This window comes from Artemia franciscana, chromosome 16, assembly GCF_032884065.1.
Source record: "Artemia franciscana chromosome 16, ASM3288406v1, whole genome shotgun sequence".
NCBI classification, from domain to species: Eukaryota; Metazoa; Arthropoda; class Branchiopoda; order Anostraca; family Artemiidae; genus Artemia; species Artemia franciscana.
The window spans coordinates 35,922,679-35,946,155 of NC_088878.1; the positions used below are offsets into that span (position 1 = coordinate 35,922,679).

Here is a 23,477-nt window from a genome sequence, read left to right on the forward strand (position 1 = left end):
TAATGCTGATTTTAAATATATAAGTTTAATCAAGTTTAGTCTTACCCATCAAAAGTTACAAGCCTGAGAAAATTTGCCTTATTTTAGAAAATAGGGCAAAACAACCCCTAAAAATCATAGAATCTTAACGGAAATCACACCATCACATTCAGCGTATCCGAGAACCCTAATGTAGAAGTTTCAAGCTCCTATGGACAAAAATGTGGAATTTTGTATTTTTTGCCAGAATGCAGATCACGGATGCGTGTTTATTTGTTTGTTTGTTGTTTTTCCCAGGGGTGATCGTATTGACCCAGTGGTCCTAGGATCTTACAAGAGGGCTCATTCTAACGGAAATGAAAAGTTCTAGTGCCCCTTTTTAAGTGACCAAAAAATTGGAGGGCATCTAGGCCCCCTCCCACGCTAATTATTTTCACGAAGTCACCAGATCAAAATTCTGAGATAGCCATTTTCTTCAGCGTAGTCAAAAAACCTTATAACTATGTCTTTGGGGACGACTTACTCCCCCACAGTCCCCGTGGGAGGGGCCACAAGTTACAAATTTCGACCAGTGCTTACATATAGTAATGGCTATTTGAAAGTGTACAGACGTTTTCAGGGGGATTTTTTGGTTGGGGGGGGGGAGTTGAGAAGAGGGGGATGTGTTGGGGGAACTTTCCTTGGAGGAGTTTGTCCTCCGAGAAAATTTTCGTGAAGGGAGCGCAGGATTATCTATTATTATTTAAAAAAATACAATGAAAAAATAAATATGAAAAAGTTTTTTTCAACTGAAAGTAAGGAGAAGCATTAAAATTTAAAAAGAACAGAAATTATTACGCATATGATGGGCTCACCTCCTCCTAATACCTCGCTCTTTTTAAAGCTAAAGTATTTTTAGTAATTTCAACTATTTATTCTACGGCTTTTGTGATTCAGGGGTCATTCTTAAGAAATTGGAACAAAATTTAAGCTTTAGTGTAAAGAGCGAGGTTCTGACGAGGGGGTGAACCCCTTCGTATACGTAATAAAAACATGAGAATACAGAAGTTCGCTACGTAAACTAATTTATAAGTTACGTGTATCTTTTAAAAACATTTGTAAAAAAATTAAAAGTTCTAGTTGTCTTTTTAAGTAACCAAAATTCGGAGGGCAACTAGGCCTCCTCCCCCGCTCCTTTTTTCTCAAAATCATTCGATCAAAACTATGAGAAAGCCATTTAGCAAAAAAAAAAAATGCAAATTTCGTTTTATTTATTCATCTGCGGAGTGCCAAAATCAAAACATGCATTGATTCAAAAACGTTTAGAAATTAAATTAAAAAAACAAGTTTTTTTAACGGAAAGTAAGGAGCGACATAAAAACTTAAAACGAACAGAAATTACTTCATATATGAAAGGAGATGCTTCCCCATCAACGCCCCGCTCTTTACGCTAAAGGTTTTTACTGTTTTAAAAAGTAGAGTTAAGAGAAAGAGTCAAACTTTAGCGTAAAGAGCGGGGCTTTGATGAGGAAGCAGCCCCTTTCATATACGAAGTAATTTCTGTTCGTTTTAAGTTTTAATGTCGCTCCATACTTTCCGTTAAAAAACTTGTTTTTTTTTATCTAATAGGAATTTTTTTATCTTAAAGGGGAAAGGTAGACCCACACTTACTTTTAAAATGATTTCTAAAGAATTGGCTGAGCGAAAGTGTGTACTATTGTCATAAAAATAAGCACTATAAAGTAGTAAATTTCTTATTCAAAAAAGCTTTAAACTATGAATTCGTAATTTATTGTGCTTAATTTGTAAGAAAAAATAAACACATAAACTATTACAATTGGCAAAGATACCAAGTTTTTCTGTAGAATTTAGGGCACTTTATAGATAAAGAGTTAAATGAAGATGCGGAGCATTTAACCTCTTCTCTCAAGCACACCTTGATATGTCACTATATATGTATACTCTATATATGTCACTATATATGTCACTTTGGCTTTCCGTAATCAGTTTCTGTATAATAGACCACAAACTTTCAATCAATCAGTCAGTCAATCAATCAATCGTTTTATTCATACTTAAGCACTATTACACATGTTCTTTTCTGAGCACAAGTTTTCTTTTTGCCTCCCAATATTTTTTTATATATTTCTTGTATCAATTGCCACTATTAAAAATAGGAGTATTCCATTTTTAGGTGAAGTAGAGTGATGTAGGTGAAGTATAAGGGACATAGTTTTAGGTGAAGCAGAGGACAAACACTTATATACATATGACTTACAGTCTTCGTGATTGGTTGCCATGTATTTCGTCAGTGGACTTTCTAAATTTGGTTTATTTGGAAATACAGACACACACACACACACACACAAAAAGATATATAAGATGGTAACAACATATTTTTTACTTCAAATAGTTAAATTCCACCATATTCAAGATATATACATCATTTCAAAACACACGAAGTGATATATGAAATAAAAATTGTTGCAGTAGAAGTCATAATTGCCCCAAAATAGAGATTATTGGTGTGGCAAGTAGAGGTCACCTATAAAATAATACCCGAAAACTGTCATAGTCTTTCAAAAACTATGATAATTGACTTAGAATTATTCACCAGTATTTTCAAAATTAAATTTTGAAAAAAAATTGGATTTTTTTTTTTAAATCTGAGAATAATATTTTTTTAAATATCAGAGAACTGACAAAACCAGCCGAAAACTATAAAAATTGACTTAAAACCTGATTTTTTTTTTTTTTTTTTTTTTTTTTTTTTTTTTTTTTTTTTTTTTTTTTTTTTTGGTGTTCTCAAAAATAAATCTGAACAATTAGTTTGAGGAATTTGACAACAAATTAAAAAAAAATCTGAAAATACCAAGCCTACTGAAAGCTTGATTTAAAATATAATTGATTGACAATTGATTTAAAATCTGAACTATTAATCAATATTTGATTAAGGTCCGAAAATGAGACTCGGTCCGAAAATATCAACCGTCATTTCTGAAATGGAGGAGAAATAGACTAAACTCTGACACTAAGGAAAAAGTTTAACAAAGAGCAAATAATATATAATAATATATTGATATCCACTATCATACTTAAATATATGACACCCATGGAGCTATTGAAAAAGTAGAGCCAAAAGTGAATCAAAACACCAGCATAAAACTAAAAAAAAAAGAAAACCTAATGAAATACCAACGTAAAAAAGCTAATAAAACGCCAACAACTCGAAACGCAACAACAAGTATCGCAAAAACGCTGATAAGGTACTGACGGCACAGTATTCTAAGTGGAGTATCCTCTACAAGCGTGGCTCATAACCTGTCAAAAGTAGCTCAATGCTTTCGAATAAGTATTGGATTCTGCCACAAACGAGGTTGGTAGTGCCTACCAACTAAAGGGTTATTCTATAAGAGATTCCATTCAGAAATGTAAACTACCATTTCTAAAATGGAGAAGAAATAGAATAAATTCACCAACCACAAACAAGGGCGATAGTCGCTTGTGAAACGGGGGGGGGGAGGGGTTTGTATTTTGTGTATTATTTCTGTTGATTTTTTCGTTTGATTTTAGGAAGTCCATTTCAATGCGAAGTATTTGACCACACTCCAGTTGAAAAGAAGTTAATTGAGAAAAATGAATCAACAATAATAAGTGCATATGGGCAAGGCCTGAAAGAAGTTCCAAGGGGTTTACCTGCTATTTTTGAAGTTGATAAAAAAGGAAAAGAGGGAGAAATAGACATCAGGATCAAAGGTATTTTTTATTTTCCATCTCAGTTCCACTGTCCATTATGGGATTGGACTAAAACCACCCTTATCTTAATAGGATACTTTAATAGCTTAAAGTGTTGTAATAGTACATTATAATACTACTTTATATAGTACAATATAATCTATTAATAATATTTTATAGTAATTTAAATGTGTTCACACATTTAAATTTAGGTTGTGTTTGCAGGGTTTGTGAGTAACTGGTGAACAAGTGACGATCATTGTTGTTATTTTATTGTTTCTGTTTTTATTTTTAGTACAGATGAATTTTGATAAAAGATAAAAAAAAGGTAAAAAAGGTAAAGGATACGGCATTAGACTTTACATTCCCTACCGGCGGTGCTGATCCTTTGTCTGAATAATATGAAAAAAACTTCGTTTTCTTAAAGAGTTAAAGAGGCTGCGTCCCAAAGTCGAACCTTAAAACGTACAGGAATTAGGACAGGCAGTTGGGGGGCTGCCGCCCCCCAAACCCCCCGCTTTTAAAGACTCTTTTGTACAGGTTTTTTGTTGTGGGGGGCTGCCACCCCCCTAACCCCCCGCTCTTGGCTTCGAAAAGGCCCTCTTTTAATTAACAAAACACAAAACCTGTACAAAAGAGTCTTTAAAAGCGTGGGGTTTGGGGGGCGGCAGCCCCCCAACTGCCTCTCCTAATTCCTGTACGTTTTAAGGTTCGACTTTGGGACGCAGCCTCTTTAACTCTTTAAGAAAACGAAGTTTTTTTCATATTATTTCTGTACGTTTTTCTACAATCCATGGTGGATGCAATTTAATAATTCCTGTACTCCTCGTACAGGAATTAGGACTGCCTCTCCTAATTCCTGTACGTTTTAAGGTTCGACTTTGGGACGCAGCCTCTTTAACTCTTTAAGAAAACGAAGTTTTTTCATATTTTGTGAAAAAAAAACGCCCGATAAGGGACTTGAACCACTGACCTTAGGATTAAAAGTCCCACGCTCTACCGACTGAGCTAACCGGGCATGTTTGAAGTCGAAATACCTGCATGTGTATAAATATAACTTTTAAGAATTTCAAAAATTAACATGGGCTCTTATGGGGAAATGGGTTTTTCTAAGCTAGAAAATCGGGGGGTTAAGATTTTCCGACGAAACTTTCCAGGAAAATTACTCGGAGAATTCCGCGTCGAATGAGTCTTCGTACACCCAGATCCGATGTCGGGTGTGACCTGTAGGCGTGGCGAAAAAGAAACAAAAGGAGAACATGAACATTAAGTGGCTATGCGTGGTTTCTGGAAAACAGGGAAGGAGTTATCGGATCGAGCTGAAATTTCGCGGATAAGCTCCTGGGCCCTAGGGGACCTTAACTTGTGAATTTCAGCCCGATCGGACAGCGTTAAAGGGGGGGGGGTTGGTGGGTCGAAACTTTCGGCCAGATTTTCCCCATGAAGGAAAAGTCGGAGGGGGATGAAATTTGGCAGGTTTCTTAGTTGGAGCTTGGGCTACGAAATGCATCCCTCCCCATCCCTCTGCGACCACTGGAACCGAAGATCGCTTAACATTGTCGTGGTTCGCCTCTTTAAAGAGGCACGAGTGTGCCTCCTTGAAGGACGCCGGTTCGAATCCCAGTGTACCCAATTGTTCAGTTTGGGACGGGAGTCAGTGGCGTGACTCTGTAAGCTCAGCCAGAGTTGACCCAGCTTTAAATGGGTACCTGGAGAAATCTGGGGAAGGAAAACAGGAAGGGTGTGCGAAAGCACAGGATGGTTGGCCCCCAACCCCCCATTGCATAAAAGATAAGATATAGAAAAACACAAACTAGGATTAGTGATACATCGTTGTTTGAAGCTATACCAATTTCAAAAAGCCGCACATTTAGATTTAAGTTAAGCTTAAATGGTATGTGAGTAGCTGGTGAGGACGTGATGTATTTTGTTGTTGTTTTTTTGACATAATATATTTATGTTATGTTTTATTATTATAATAATCAAACACTGCTTACAGCACTGGAATTGTGAATTTTTTTTAAGAATAATTATGTAAGGAGTTCATTATGCTTTAGTAAGATCTAACGTGTTTTTAATATTTTAAATCAGATAATAGGTTGCAGGGTTTGTGAGTAACTGGTGAACAAATGACGATCATTGTTGTTGTTTTATTGTTTTTGCTTTTAATTTTAGTACGGATGAATTTTAATGCTGATCAAAGATGAGATATAGAGAAAAATAAACTAGGATTAGAGGTTGAAGCTATATATTAGCTATATATTTAAAATATATTTAATATTAGCTCTATATATATAGGCTATATATTTGAATCTATGCTAATTTAAAAAAGCCGCACATTTAGATTTAAGTTAAGCTTAAATGGTATGTGAGTAGCTGGTGAGAAAGTGAGGTATTTTGTTGTTTTTTTTTAACATAATATATTTATGTTATGTTTTATTATTATAATACTAATACCAGTTTTAATATTTTATATTATAACTGCTGTTACCTTAAATTACAGCTAGGAGCAATCTAAAGATTTATCCATGTAGAGCTCTAGAATGATGACTTGAGTTGTATACAAAGTTCAGTAGTGACCAGGTGCTGTTCCACTTTCAGTAGCTTCTCAATTGAGTTTACACTCTCTTGAGGACCACTCAGTTTCTAGCCTTCGTTTAACATTAACGGATTCAGCAGTAACAGTTTCATTTGATAGTTTGTTCCAACTGTTGACAATGCGTGATGAAAAGAATTTAATGCAGACTCTAGATATTGTAGACTACTTGACAACTTTTAGATGATGCTCTCTAGTTCTTGAGTTGGCTCCAACAGTAGATAATAATGCTGGGAGAGTATTAGCCCTCAATAACTTGTAGGCTAAAATGGTTGCCCCTCTATTTCTCGTGTAAACAAGTGTAGGGAGGTTCAGCTTTTATAGTCTTACAGGGTAGGAAATCTCCCGCATGCCAGATATCAGTTTAGTGGTACGTCTCTGTACATCTTTAAGAACTTTTATGTCTTTTTTGAAATATGAGGATGCAAGAGACATTCCAATTTCAAGCTTAGGACGTACAAGTCCCTTATTTAGAAGACTGACGACTTTAGGGGAACGAGTGGAAATAGTACGCTTAATCAGTCCCATGGTTGTACTAGCCCGAGCAGCCGACCTCTTAGCATGAGAGCTAAATTTTGGTTCATTGTCAATAGTGACACCAAGATCCTGCTCATTATTTACAGAGGAGAGAAGGTGGCCCAAGAAAAAATAAGAGCAGCAAGGATTCATTTGGCCAAAGTGAATGAAATGGCACTTGGCTACATTGAATTCGAGAAGCCAGGCCTCAGCCCATTCACCCAGCAGTTGAAGATTAGTTTGTAGCGGTGAATGATCTTCATAGGATAAAGCTGGTCCAAGAAGCTTCAGATCGTCTGCATAAAGAGTTTATTTGCTGCTGATAATGGAAGGGGCATCATTGCTGAAACGAGACGACAGCCAGTAGAATTGAAAGACTAAAACAACGGGCATATTTCGCCTGCAACTCAAAGAGCAACTTGCTCTTTTGATTCTTTGCAATCAAACAGCAACTTGCTCTTTGATTTTCATTGAAGTAACTCAAATAGCTACTTTTCCCTACGTGGATAAGTAGCGACAATTGTATTTATTATTATTGGTGGTGGTTTTTATTTGTTTTTAGATTAGTTTTCTTTTAATTGTCTATCTTGTGCTGAAGACGCCTTGTTTGGATACAGGCGAAATATCTGCGTTGTTTTAGTCTTTCAATTCCACTGGCCGTCGTCTCGTTTGAAGTTTTCTTTTTGAAGAGTTTTATCTCTCTTGGTTGTTTATTGTCATGTCTGGCCAGTTCGGCTTAAGAACTTTCATACTAAATAGTATAGGACCCAAAACACTTCCCTGAAGAACTCCGCTCAGAACATGTGTAGAGGGAGAAAGAATACGATCACCTGAGTAATCAAGTAACTGGACACATTGAGATCGCAAATAAAGAAAATCTAGGATCCAGAGCAGGGATTTCTCTTCAAGCTTGACTGCACGTAATTTAACTGCAAGTTGTTTGAGACACTTTGCCAAAAGCTTTAGAAAAGTCAAGCAGAATCGTGTCAGCAGGCACCCCAATATCAAGCAACCTGGTGTTGTGATCATACGATTCAAGGAGATTGGTGTCAGCAGTTCTTCCTGAATGAAAGCCATGTTGTGAACTGTGTAAAACATTTTTTGCTTCAATATTTTTAACAACTGCAGAATTGATTATTCTTTGAAGAACCTTAATAACTGCTGATGACATGCTAATGGGTCAATAGTTTTCAGCAAGGTCCTTTCTACCTTTTTTTAATATGGCAAGGAAATGTGCAGTTCTCCAATCCTGAAGTAGTCTGGAAAGATTTAATGATAACTTGAACAACAGGGAAAGAGGTTGAAACAAAACTATACAACATTCATGTAGGATACGTGGGTGAATACCAGCTGGACCGGCACATTTACTCAGTTTGAGCGATGTAATTTCCCTTAGAAATGACGTATCAGTAATCATAATCGGTCCCTTCTTATGTGATACATTATATAAGGGAGGTATGGGATATATAATACTGGAATTGGAGGAAAAAACAGAAGAGAAATTTTGGTTGAAAATTTAAACTTTCAGCTTAGGAGCAGCAACTTATTGACTATTGTGCAGGATATCTGGAACTGTGCGCTTGCTGCTACATTTTTCGTGGCATAACACCAGAAATATTTAGAGTCGTTCTTAACTTCCTTAGCCAGTTTTTCCTCAAATCTTCTCTTCAACTCCTTTATTTGGTTGGTTGTTTGATTAGGAAAAAAATTGATAATTTTCTGCGGTCTTATTTTTTTTTCTATAGCGATTCCATGCTCGGTTTTTTTTTTTTTTTTGATTAGCTTGCTAATCTTAGCAGTTAAAAAAGATAAGCATTTTGACTGTTGTGCCTGGAAAATTCTGGTGCAAGACTTTTCAACATGCTGAATTTATCCTTTTACGTTTGATTAAATCTCATCAATATTATCAGTAATAAGGTTTTCCCAGTTAACATTGGAATGTTTTTCAGAGACTAGTTTGTAGTTTACATATTTTCGTTGCTTACAAGAAGGTTATTTGGTAGGCAGGTATAATTCCAAAATAATTACTACATGATCGCTATTCAAATAGGTGTGGTTATTACATTCTTAATAAGAAGATCAGGGTTACTGAGAATAACCAGATCAAGAGTGTTGGGGATTTGGCATACCCTGAAACGAGTTGGTTTTGAGATTGTTTGACTGAGGGAATTATCAGAGAGAGCAGACAAAAAAGGAGAACCTCAATTGCAAAAACTAGAACCATCAATCTATTCGATTTCAGGAAGGCTAAAGTCCCCCAAAAGGATAAGATCATAGCTGGCAAAATTGGACATCACATGAGATAACATGGCAGCCAAATTAGATTCAGAGTCCAAAACACAGGGAGCGCTGGGACTTCTATAAACAACACCCGCTACAATTGAGATTGTTTGATTGTGTATTTATCCAAATAAACTCAATTCCATCATTATTCAGAGAATTAAATTGAACGAGACTAACCTTATATCAAAGCACTCTCCTCTGTGGCAGAGTGGGAAATTCAGGTTAGAAAAGAGTTGGTAACCATTGATTTTGGTTTCATCAGGAGATAAGACTGACAAGGTATTTTTTGTTGAAACACCTGTAATTCTTGCAACATCCACTTCTTTTGATATTATACGAAAAGGAAGGTTCAGAAAGCTTATTGGGGAGTCTATCAGTTTTGTAGCTGAGGAACCTCATTCCTTGTGAGGTAGGAATCTGAGAGGATGCAGGAATGAGTAAGCAGAAACCAAAGGACTGTCAAGGTTGTTGGAAACAGCACTATGAAACGACAAAGAAGAAACAGTAAGTGATCAAGTTGTTGCAGGAAAAACAAGAGCATTGTCAGCATCAGACAGGAAAACATTATTATGATCATTACTAGACAGTTGAGAGACAAAATTTGGTGATGCGATTTCATAAGCTTTTAAGCAATTAACAGAGGTAGAAGGAGGTACAGACATTACTGGAACATTGAAGAGGTCAGAGGGATCGCTCCAGCTGGCAATTTTTTTTAATAATGGCACTCTTAGGAATTATCAAATTCAAATATTCATCTTCATACGCTAAGCCTTAGTAGTACTAGTATTCATAGTAGTTATATTAGTAGTAGTAGGAGTACCAGTAGTAATAGTAATGTTGTATTAGTAATAGTTGAAACAGCAGTAGCAGCAGTATTAATAGTTACAGTAGTATGCCCATTTTTGCTTTTAATCAATTTAACACACCCCCCTCATGGTGCTCTGGAAGTTTCGGCTTGAGACGGTAAGCCGTTCCAAAGATATTACTGATACGCCCTTTTGACAGTCTCTATGCACATAGTATGCTTTGATTTTGTCAATTTTCCCCTCACTTTTTCTCCCCAGTAGTAGTAATAGTAGCAGCAATAGTAATATTAGAGGGCAAATATTGTCTTTTTGGTCAATTGATCATCCCCCTCATCATTCCATGATAGTTTCAACTTAATACACTCAGTGGTTCCTGAGTTGCACGCTTTTGACAACACTTATTCATATATTATATTTTAATTTAGTTCAGCACTCCCCGTAGTATTCTTTGAAACTTTTACCTGAATGTCCCTGATCCTTTCGGACACTGAAGGTCAAACATACCTTCTTTCCTAATAGCAAATGCTATATATAACTAGTGGGTTACTTGCATAACTTACAGCCTTGCTACGAGGGATTAGGAGGTTGATATCTCCAGAGATATAGTTACTGGATCTTTCAACTACTCTGAACAAAATGGCTATCTCAAAATTTTGATTGGATGTGCTAGTGGAATCGGTGTGTAAGGGAGGAGGACTGGCTCCCCTCCAAAAACTTTTGACTCTTAAAAAGGGCTCTAGAACTTTCAATTTTCATTTGAATGAGTTTTTTGCAAAATTTCTGGGGCAAATCCTTCTATACGAAGTGCCTTGGTGTAAAGAAATGAAAAACAAATAATACGTTGGGCTCACTTTGCTCTTTACCGCTATTGCGCTGCCTATGAAATGGCTTGTTGATGGCTGTATGTTGTTTTTGGGTACCCAAATAAAGACTGAAATAAAACGAACAAAATGAAAAGAAATGACCAACTGGAAAAATAATTTTTAAGTTTTGCGTTAGTTATTACCAATTCCTGGTATTTACAAATAATTTCTGATTTCTACACTTCTTTATTTTCTCAACTTCTAACTTTTTACATCAATTATACTGCATTTTCTAAATCAAGTTCATTATTATTCGCTTAAAAAATTTTCCAGAACAGTATCAAAGTAATGATTCATAGTGAAGGGAACTCTTGTGGGTCATACATAAACTTAGATTACATAAAATTTAGGTTCTTCTTGTGGATTTTCGTTCTCGATTGTATTTTCAGAGCCAGGTATGAAACAACGTTCCGCTAAACGTTTGCTTGTTGTCAATTGCTTCAATTACAGCAAATTACATTAATTTCTTCAATCAGATTTACTTTAATACTTACTTAATTGTATTTGCGGCGGGATCAGACGTGAAGGCCTCACCCGGTATTTAGAAGACTCCGCAGGGTTAACTCCCATTTGTCGCGATTTTGTGCCAGCTCTTCAGCAAACTGGAGCCGGCTGCTCTCCCACTTCTACCAAACTTCCGAAATCAACCAATGGCATCGAGGCTGCTTTTACAGTTGCCCACCAATTCTTCAGTTGACCACCAGGATGTCTGTGCCAACTTTACTTCAGTCCATTACTTCAAAAATTGCTACGAACTACTTTAATCACTTCAGTTAAATTAAATCAATTAAGTAGAAACTAATGAAATTACTTCAGTTCGGAAGAATAGCTTCAATCAAATTACTTTAGTTACTTCGGCTAAATTAAATAAAAAAATATACATTAATTGCATTGCATCAGTTTAGAACAGATACTTCAGTTGGTTAAATTACTTTTACTATTTCAATCAAACGAAATCAATGGTGTTTTAAAATGCAAGTATAAAACAAATTTTTGCTCAAGGGTTGCTTGTCACTATATTCTTGGGAGAAAGCTTTCTGAAAGGAGTTGTAAAAAGCTTGCATGGACGCTCTCGCGTATTGCTAAAACCAGGAATGCCACTCCTAGTGATTTATCACTATTTCTAGTGATTTTTAAAATCCCTAAACAAAAAAAAAATCACTAAATTTGGACATAAATTGCTAGATTATGGAACTATAAATCACTAAATCAACCAGAAAATCACTAAAGTCTAATGATTTTTTTGCTACTGGGTGGCAACCCTGGATACAGCTGAGTTCGTCACTTGAATGCTACTGAGTATGAATAATGCTGCCGAAAGTGAAGATTCTCACATTATATTCAATAGGACTGCTCTTGTAAATTGAATCTTGTAAACAAAAGCAGTTGTATTGGCAACAATTATTAAATTTGGAAATGGGAAATGAATGGAGTGTCTAATGGTGTGATCATTTTTTTCTATATGATTTCCACCCTATAATAAACTAGAAGTATATAACATTAAAAAGTGGTCATACTAAGGTTTTGGGATTTTTTTTTAAACTCAATGCTTTCTTGTAATTTCCAAGGGCCTCATTACTGCGTTGCCTCATTAATGTCTCATTAGTGCGGAAGTCGTTAGTATGCTAATTAGCAGCTGCCTAAAAAACTGCAACAAATGGATATAAAATCCAAAACATTCATTAATGACTTCTTAAATAAGTTTAAATTATACCAGCTAGTTTTTTAATGATATTTTGTTCACACCCTTGTTAATATCATGCTCTGAATTACCCTTGCTTTTTTTTGTTCTCGAATAAAACGGAAAAAAGAAAAACAAATGAAGAAACAAAACTACCTAAATCTGAACGAGAAAGGCTCACTAGATGTAGAGATTAATACATAATATAGATATAGATATTAACATATAATATAGATATAGATCTATATAACATACTACTACTACTAATAACTCACCGCAGTACCAAGCCGCCTGAAGCCAACACAGCTACGCACGCTTCTCCTCCAACCTAATCTATTCAAGGCCACCCTCTTTACACCCTCCTAGGAAGTTCCCATTTCCTTTAAAACTTTATTTATGACATCCTCCAACCCCAGACGAGGACGAACTGCTTTCCGTATAGCCCCAGATGGTTGGCTAAAAAGAACAATCTTCGGCAATCTGTCATCTTTCATCCGCAGAACGTGGTCTAGCCATCCCAACCTTTCTTTCATTATAGCCCTAGAAAGCGAGATTGAACCTCATTTTTGTACTGTTTGAAATACGGTCAGTCAGCCGGGTACCCAGAACAATTCTTAGGCAATTTCTCTGGAAAACATTTAGTCAGTTTTCATCCGCTTTTCGGAGCTTCCATGCTTCAGAGCCATAGATATTAATATAATATTAATAGATATAGAGATTAATATATATAAGATCAAATAGAGATTAGAAAGAAAAAATCAAACCAATATATATGATAATGCATATTTTGGCTTCATTTTTGGGTGTAATGTTTGTCGTAGGCGTTTGGATTTGTGCATAAAGTAAAAACCCCGTTCGAATTGGCATCCATCCAAATTTCCAGTGTAGGAGAATAGTTTGTTTACCGAACCAATACTCTTAATCCGTCATTAAAATTCTCGTATCATAATTTTGTACCATAATATCATAAATCAGGCAATCTATGATTATTCTATGTTTCAGATGCACACGGAGACTTAGTCCCTGTAAAAGTCAGTCCACGGAGTGGTAATATAGTCCGAGCAGAATATCGGCCCGATATTGTGGGGATATGTGAAGTATATGTTCTGCATAATGGGAAGTCAATAACATCCCAGCCTTACCAGATTGAGGTGACTGATCCAAGTGCTTTGAGAGTCATACATGTTGATGATGCTGTGGCAGGGAAAGAGAGTAGTTTTACCGGTAAGGCTTTTTGCTCTCCTTACATGCTTGTGTTTGATTTTGTCTGTGTTGGTCTTCGTATAATGAATCTATATAGCTGCTTTAGTCGTGTAACAGCATGCAGGTAATGCTATGGTTTTGGGTGCCATTATATGGCTATTTGTCATACATATTAGTCTTTTTCTTGTTTTTTAGTTTTTTTTTCGTTTTTTCTTTTTCTTTAGTCTTGTATTTTTTTAGTTTTTCTTTTTTAGTTTTACCTTTTTTTTTTTTTTTTTTTATTTTTACTTTTCCTTATTTTTAGGTTTTTTCTTTTTTTGTTTTTTGTTTTTTGTTTTTTCTTTTTTAAGTTTCTTCTGTTCTTCTATTTTTTTCTTTTTTAGTGGTTTTCTTGTTGCCATGTAATATATATATATATATATATATATATATATATATATATATATATATATATATATATATATATATATATATATATATATATATATATACATATATATATATATATATTGTGTTTATTCTTAAAAGTTAAATTTTCCAAGGTTACTTTTAAAAGTAGTTACTTTTTAGGTTCTTTGGAGATAAAAAGCATTTAAAAAACAAAGAAAAAGTATTTATTTACTGTTGCTTTAGTTTAGTATTTTTTCTTTTGAAGAAGCAAATTACACTATATAACATGATATTTGATGGTAATAAAGTATACTAAAACACGCTGAATGAACACAAAAAACACACTAATGGATAGACAAGGACAAAAAGAGGTATAGCAAGTACAATTAATAATATAGAAAATACACTATATAACATGCTAATTGATGGTGATAAAGTATACTAAAACATACTGAATATGTTAATTGAAACATAAAACATATTAATTGATAGACACGGACAAAAAAAGGTATAGTATGTACAGTTCATAATACAATTATTCTAGGAAACAGAAAGAATTATTGTAAAATACAGTTCAAGTGGGCTAATGGAAATCTTTTGAAAACTTAGTAATTGATCCTAAAAACAATACGAAATGGGAAAAGAGACAAAATTTAAGGTTTTTTTTCTGTTAAATTTTTAAAATTTTTGCCTGTAAATGTGGCTGGTTCATAAATGCAGATACTTATATTAGTTTCAGGGAGTTAAGAAATTAGGAAAGAGATGCAAATGAGACGTCTAGTGATCAATCCAAGAACGATACATTAACTGCAGCTATAGAATCCCTCAGAATAATGGTTAATTCAATGATTTTAAATTGATTTTTAAGTTACCTACCTAAGGAAACTGATATTTTATATTATTAAAAACGGATTAAGAATTTTTTTATAAACAGTAAAGCTATGTTAATGTGATTCATTTTAGTGTTTTAAGAGCATTCCCCTCATCATGCAAGGTGAATTTTTAGGCTTGATTGATTTGAATTTTCTAAGAAAAACGACTTTCTCAAAAAGGAGTCCAATTAAAATCTAATACGACTAGAAATAAATTCATACAATAATACAAATTGAAAAAGAGCAGACGTCACTATCATTTAATAAATGGAACCCAAACGATCAGAAATGAAGAGAAATAACCATCTCAAACATAAAAATAATAGATACTAGATATTGCTGTAGGTGAATAAATGAATCCAAACGTGAACATAAAGCAGAAATTAATAATCAAGTAAAACCTAAAACGAATAGAAACTACCACAAACAGGAGTCGGACTACTACCCCATAAACCTTCTAAAGGCCTGAGTGGTATTTGCGCTTTGAGCTATTAATTATCAGGGACGGTTGTAAGGTTCAAACTGATCAAGAAGAAAGGACTTTTTGCACGTTTCCTGGACTTCTGCTCTCCACCTTATAACAAATTTAGTGATCGTTTTGATCCAGAGAGCAATCCCTGAAAGTTTCGAGCCACTGGACATCCAAGGCCAAACATGTCCCCTTTTTTACTATGAAACCTATCTCTAAACAATTGATAATTTGCTGAATTTACGCTCCTTTCTCTAGTGACTGTTGGTTTCTTCTTATCCCTGGAGAATTCATCGGGCCTTTTGACTATTCTGTAAAAGAAAATCTCCTCAGATGTCTTGGAGGGTACTAGGCGTCTTGATGGTAAAAAGGGTGAGCGAGAGAACTGGTTTCCCTGCTGTCATTTTCCAATTTTAAAAAGGCAGCTATAAATCTCCATTGCTAATCGAATGAGCCCCTTCTAAAGTTTCTCTGACCATTTGTTTAATATGGAGTACCCAGGGAAACAATATGTATGGAAGTCACATGGCTCTTTCCTATGGAAACACATGAACATTGTCTCTGATTACTCACCGTGTCGTAATCTTTATCTAATGGATCAGTCATGATCAATGTTTCCAGATTGTTTAAAAATTATAAATAGTCTGATTATTATTGTCTCTGTGTTACCATAGGCTTAGTTTGCGGTGTCTCACTCAGGCATAGTTACAGCAGTCAAGGCTGTATCTAGAGGGGTTAGGGGGCTCAAATCCCCCCCCCCCGAAATGCTTTTTTGACTCGTAGGAACGTCAAAACATGCATATAAGCTAATTTTTGATGCGTTCTTCGAAGTTTTTACTACCCCCCCCCTTCCCCCCTCCAAGAAAAGCATAAGGCCCTGAGAGCAGTAACAGATATCAAATAAATGTTTGCTCAAATTCCCATGTTATATCGAAAATTTTGTAGAAACCTAATTTAAGTTTCTCCAAATGAATCAAATCAATCAAATAAAGCTTATAATAATTTATTCTGGATGGAAATTGCCCCTTTTTTATGGACTGTAAGTCCATAAATAAGGGGGTGAATGCGCCACTGTGTGGCAGTAAAATCGCTGAGAAACAGGAATGTTACAAACACTTTTACGAATAGTTTTTAATCAATTAGCTATGTCGTGAATTTAGCTTGATAGTATCTTTACTTTATTAGGGTAATATGACAAAAGTTGCCATTTGGACATGGTACAATCTTTTTTCACATTTTCTATCCACAAATTTACCCAAGTCTCATGACGCTTACGTCACAATTAAGACAAGTCTTTGGACAATTTCTTAAATTTACCTCTGTATTTAAGTAGCACAATATATTTCAGTTGACATATCTGAATCTGGAAAAGGAACACTTAGTGTTGGAGTTAGTGCCGGTGGCAAAGAGGTTAAGCACAGCGTTCAGGGTCTCGGAGGTGGCCAGCTGAAGGTTTTATTTCATCCAAGAATTCCTGTTCCTCACAAAGTGTATCTCAAATACAGTGGTTTGTCTGCAGCAGGTATGTTCAACTTGATTTGATTTTTTAAGCTTCTATACTTCCATGATTCACGGCTTACTTTCCCTCTTTGTTTTATGGAGGTATTATTTCTTCTATTTATTTCGGTTTTTAATGTTTTAGCAACTCTTTTGGTTTTCTAGAATTAAAAGAATCGATTACAAACAAGTTGCGATTTTCTCGTATAAATATTTGAATCGCCTGCTCACCCCTGCTTTTGAAAATCTTTTTACTTTTAATAGAGACCATCATGATCATAATACAAGAAAAGCTGATAACTTAACTCATGAGTTTAGGAGTACTACTCGGGCATCTTTTGTGATTCGCCATTATGGTCCCCATGTTTGGAATATTTTGCCCGAGGGTGTGAAAAATGTGCCTAGTTTTCCGGCTTTCAAGTCACGGGTAAAGAAGTTTCTTTTATCTCGTGAATAATTTTGATGTAAGCCCTGTTCCAGGTTGTCATTCTATTCAAGGCATTTCCCTGATTTACTTGCTGTTAATTTTTTGTCTGTTAATTTTTTTTCTCTGTCTTCTTCTTGTCATTTTCCTCTTTCTCTTTTTTTCCTTTCTTCCTTCATCAATTGAGTTTTTTTTGTATTGAGTATTGTGATATGAATGTGTTTTTAATTAGCTGAGGGTGATAACCTCGCTTGCCCTTACAAGCTTATTGCCTTTCTTGGCAGGCGAACGGCGAATAGTGTTTGTTTTCTTTTCTTAATAAATGTATATCTCATATCTCACAATGAATATAATTCTGCTTTATTTGATTTTTTAAATAAAATTTAACTTAAATTCGAATTTTACAATTTTCTTTATTTTGTTTTCTGTGTTTGATTCTAACAAAAAGTTTTTTTTACCCCCCATGTATAAACGAAAGCTAGTTTTTATGTAGTTTGTCAGTTCCTTATTATATGCACAGTTTACTATCCTCTCCTTTTTTTAGTCCATCGTATTGTACTGCACGCCTATGCAGTGCAACGATCGGCACTCTTTTTATTTTCTATTCTGTTTTAGTTTTCTGATTTATCGTTTTCCCATCTTATTGACTTTTTCTAACCTATTCGTTTTTGGCTTTAAACCAATTTGCTTTGGTTTATAGTAACTGTTCATTTCAAATTATTACTTTTCGACCCTTGTTCTTCAATTTTATTACTCCTTCGCTAGCACTGTGGGTTGATTTTCCGATGTGTTTTTTTTTTGTATTTAATTGTCTTGTTCTTTCTCAGTATTTTACTATCTTATTAATTTATTGAAACTCAATCTTTAGTTTTAGCATGTTAATTATTTTCATGATTATAACTCTATAATAGTTATATATAGCTCTCTTTTAATCATTTAGATTAACCAAATGCAAAATCACTGCCACTTCATAAAACTTGACAATTAATTTATTACCACAACTTACTAAGAATTAGAACCAAGAACGTATGTTTTGGAGCCAAGAATTGGCCAAAATTATGGCAGCGAATGTTTTGGAAATAGGCCAAAAACTTTCCAACGAAAAGCAAATGACAATTAAGAATTTATGTTACAGCTAATTAATCTAACTAGTTTTTATTTAAATGTATTCCAATTAAATTGCACATTAATGTCTCTATGCGATAAGTTGACTGTCATAACAAATTAATTTGTGGAAAGAAAAATACTTTTATACTAAATGTCTGTTTTATAATTTTTGGATTTTTGACATTTTGGCTGAGTTTGGACCAATATTGCCGATTTTTGGTATAATGGCCTGGAACATCAAAGTTTGTTGAGATATGGTTTGTTGTTGCTCAAAAAGGGATGTGAACTGTAAGTTACGTCCAAAGAGCCTTTCGTCTGTTTTTTATGGAATCGAATCAGTTGTGTAAAAAATAACGTTCCTAAAATATTACCAGAGGAGTAGGAGATATGAAGTTTCATCTATAATGTTTGTGAAACATCACCTTTTAAAGCTTCCGCAACAACTGACAGGAGTCAGTACTTACAGCTCATTGCAACCAAAATTTTGAGAAAAATATTGAGGTGCTAATTTAAAAAATACTAAATTTGTTAATGTTTTTATTTTTCTAGGATGTCCGTTTGAAATACCTGTTCGCAGCCCATGGACGGGCAAAGACGTTACAGCTCATGGTCTTTCGTTGTATCAATGCAGAGTAGGACGACCAACCTCATTTATTGTTGAAACAAAGGGAAATGCCTCTCGTTTGTTTGATATTGTAATTACTGGACCTGGGGAAAGTGCTGTCCCTGTAAGATGTTACCAACAAAAAGACGGGAATTTGCTAGCAGAGTATACCCCGATTGTCCCAGGCATGACAGTTTAATACTTCTACTGGGGAAAAAAGCGTGGAGGACGGGTTAACCATTTTATTGGATGTAATACGTCCAATCAGAAAAGTCTTAGGGTGCCAGGCACAGTGTACATGAGATCTGATTGGTTCAAATAGGGTACTTATACGACCATATATATCTCAAAAGTTAGGGAAAATCGGGAATTTGATTATAACAAAAAAGACATCTATATACAAAATTTGGTAGAAGTGGGTACCAAGCTACAAAAAAACCATGGGTAAAAAATTAGCAATAAATAAGCTGAAACATAAGGCACCACATAGCTAAAGAAGGTGTGGCTCTCTTTGAAGGTGTATTTGTCTTTTGGGATCAATAGATTGTAAATGTTGGAATTCTTCCTGACCTGGCAACACTGACGAAAAAGTGATATTGCCCTAAATACTTCAAAATTTTGAAACAATAAAAAAAGAAATTGCAATTTCCAGGTATGAAAAGACATAAGATGGACCCAGATAACAAAACAAATTCTTATTTTGTTGTCCTTGGTATTAAATTAAAAAATATGAATACACAGTATTAATACCCTTCAGGAGACTGTTCGGAAAAGTTGAAGACCAGAGACCACAATAGTTTGAAACTAACTAAGAAGACCACACTGCTTTACTATTATGCAAGAACAAAATAATTATAATGAATATAATTTTTCTTAAAAACAATAAAGAAAACAATAAAAGTTAGAAATCTTCAAAAATTTTCTAATGTTTGTTTAGATCTATGACTCAGAAACACAAGAGATTGTGCTGAAAATAAGGCTATATTAATTTTCGTTTCTTGTTTGTTTTTAATCATGATTTATTTATACGATTTTTGTTTAATTATGTTGTAGTTCGATGACAAGGCATATTTTTCATATAGCCAGAATATTCGTACTTTAAAGACGCTTTGCTGTTGACTGTCTTGAAACAGTCTGTGTATTGGATATGTTTCGTTCCTGAACGTTTCACTGTTATAGGGAAATTTGTTTGTGCTGTCTACGCCCATTTGCCCTATTTTCATACCACTATTTCCATACCATAAATATGGTCCTTTCTAAAATTAAACAACTCCAAAGCCTCCCCTACACACATTCCCTTACTCTGTTGTGTTCTGGCAGATACACTAATCCAATATTTTATATAAGTATTACATGTAAATTGTTAATATGATTTCGAAATGATTTAACTGTGCAAAGCGAAGTGGTTTGATTGACTCTCATGTGGTGGTGGCGGTTGTGACATGAAGCACTTTGATTGAACCCTATTTACGAGTATTTCATAGCCTAATCTGACCTGATCTGGTCGTTTTCTAGGCACCTGCAGTGATTAGTTTTTTGTGATAGGCAAAATATGAATCGTAGCTGTATATCCGATGGTTTGTCTAAATATTATTACTGTATATGAGCATTTTAGAAGCTTGTCGGACCCATTTCAGAAGTCCATTTTCTATGTTTATAATGTTTGCTATATAAATTTAATTCAATGAATTTTTTGAACTTGAGCAATTCTAATAAGGAGAGAAGGATATGTTAGCATGGTGGTTCCCTTAGAGGAAAGTCTTATTTATGGAGATCCACTTTATAGAGTGTTCCTTGTGATTCCTCTGCTGAAGTGGCGTCGGTGACCAGGTTACCAAATATAGATAGTTGTTGAATACTTGCCAAATATGATGCAGCCTTTCTATAGCCTTCCAAAATCTAGGTAAATGATGGTAAAGCTGCTGGATGTGATTTGCTGAAGACAAGGCACAAAAATGTAGAGACTCAGAGATCATTATTCGAAGTCTTCCGAATATTCACATCATAGGAATTCTAAAGGAAACGTTGTAGATGATAGATTCTCTAAAGTGCTGAAGATAAGGCAAAATAAAGTAAAAACAGGGAGGTAGTGTGTGAGGTCTTCTGGATGTTGGCCACCTAACAATTGTACAGAAAGTTTGGTAGATGATTGATAGCTGCTTTCTACAATTCGCTGAGGACCTGAACCTAATTATAAAATTGGGAGATCTTGTCTTTGTTATTCTGTATTTTGGCAACATCTAGATTGTACAGATTGTACAGAAAGCAGGTCGATCACGGGAAAATTGCTTTCTCTAGTTTGCTGAAGCATAGGCACAAGGATTAAAACCTGGAGTATCATGTGCGAGGTTTTCTGGGGCAGTGATTGTACATGGCTTTGGTAGATTATGGGACAATTACTTCCTCAAATTCGCTTAAGACCTAGTAGAAGACAGGAAAAACTAGAAAACAAGTGTGGTATGTCTTTTAAGAAGGCTATTTCGTCTGATACTTCTACGAGGAGTACTCACGTAGATATCAAAGTAAACTATTCTGATGGGTACTAGTTGGTGTAAAAAATGGGAACTATGGTATATTTCTTACAGAAGACCGAAAATTTTGTAGAGTGAAAAAGGCTGAGTTACACTGTCTAGTAGATTCCAAAAGTCATGTGTGACAGAAATTCAATCGATAAAATGACATCGAAATACGGTTAAGGAAAATTTTTGTTGAACGAAGAAGACCGAATTGCATCGCTTTGTGAATTCCAAAATGCATGTGTAATTGAAAATCAATCGACCGAATGACATCGAAACATAAAGTATGAAAGGTTTGCCGAGTGATAATCACCCCATGGCAGCGTTTCTTGAATATCCAGTGGGCATACATGATTGAAAGTCAATCGACAGAATGACATTGAAGTGTCAAAACAGAAAATTTTGCCGAGTGAAAGTGATCAACTGATACCAAGTGAGTTTTACCAGGCGTGTATGATTGAAAATCATTGGACAAACTAATATCAAAGTGTAAATTCTACCACAATTGTCAGAACAGAAGTGATTTCTATGAAGTCTTTCAAGAAAAAATCGCAAAATAAGATATATATTTTTTTAATGGCTGTCAATAGTAAATAATTACCAATGCAATAATAGCAAGCTTTTATTTATACTATGCACACTTTTGCCGATCGAAAAATGGTTTGATCGGTAAGAAGTGAATCGGGCCACGTGAGGTACAATGGCCAACCGAAGTTTGACCTTTCTCAGAACCTATCTTAAGGGGAAATCACTTAGGGAAATCATAGGGATGGAGAACCGATCTCTACATCATTAAGCATTAATGTCGTAATATGGGTGGTGATTAGATAGTTGGGAACATAGGTATATCCAATCCCTAGTTATTCATGTAATTTTAGTCTTTTGTATAGCCTTTACAGCCCTTGTGTAGTCCTTCGAGGGATATATCCTCGGTATATCCCTTTTATTACTCTTTAACCCGTTACTGAGTATTTTTTTCTATTTTAGGAAATTACAAAATTGAGGTGTTGTGTGATGGACGCCCAGTTAGAGGCTCGCCGTTTTCTTGTGATGCTTTTGAGCCATCTCTTGTTACGTTTTCTGGTTGGCCGAAAGATGGGAGTGCAGCTGTTGGAGAAACATTGCAATTTAAAAGTATGATTTTGTTTGCGTAAATTTTTTGGGAAATTGAGACAAAAATTTTGAAAATACTAGGGGGAAACGTCTTAAGAATCGGGTAACATTTTGACAAAGAGGATGATTAGAAATCATGGGGGACAATCCTTTTATGATTTTAAATTTTGTAGCTTACTTGGAAGCCAACTTATTTTATGTTATCAAGAAAACTCCGATATAGAGCAAAATTCAAATCGATTGGCTATCTCAGAATTTTCTATTGTTGAAAAATTTGGCCATCTTGGATACAAAATCATATTTTGGTGCCAAAAAGTGGCAGAAAAAGATATTTTCAATCGCAGAGTCCTTTCGACTTCTTAAAATGGCAACATACTTAATTTTCAATGGGAATGAGCCTTTTCCCGATTATCTAGGACCATTTGTTCAATGCAATTACCCATTGGGAAAACAAAAAATAAAAAACAAAACAAATGCGGATCCGTGATCTTTGGAAGAGTTGAGTCTATGAATTTTGTTTATTTTGTCGTTTACGCCAAGGAGGGCAATTCACTATATTTCTGTGTGGTTTTTTTTATATGAAATATTGTACTTTTTAGCCATCAATGGGGGCCAAACGAAAAGTAGGTCGTCCTCAAATGGAGTGCGAGGAGGTCATAAGAAATATTTATGTGAAATTGAAAATCATGAGAGGGAATAAAGAGTGAAACTTTGAACATATTGGGAAGGAGGAGGAGTAAGTGCAAGTGTGTTGGTGCTGTAGTGAGTTTTTAATGTTTGTCTGTCAAAGTTTTGAGCCGTTTCTTCATTTGCCTTTCTCATGCCAACCTGGTTATATGATCTC

The 23,477-nt window shown here is 34.9% G+C and overlaps 1 protein-coding gene across 1 annotated transcript in view; it reads left to right on the top strand.

The window, feature by feature from the left end:
* The window catches only part of LOC136037396 (filamin-A-like), a gene marked incomplete in the record, with an annotated part of 335,049 nt that overhangs the window by 265,680 nt on the left and 45,892 nt on the right, over positions 1-23,477 (top strand). The window contains 5 exon segments of the mRNA XM_065720141.1: positions 3,532-3,714; positions 13,441-13,662; positions 16,721-16,894; positions 18,950-19,189; positions 22,508-22,654. Of these exon segments, the coding sequence (XP_065576213.1) occupies positions 3,532-3,714; positions 13,441-13,662; positions 16,721-16,894; positions 18,950-19,189; positions 22,508-22,654 (966 nt within the window).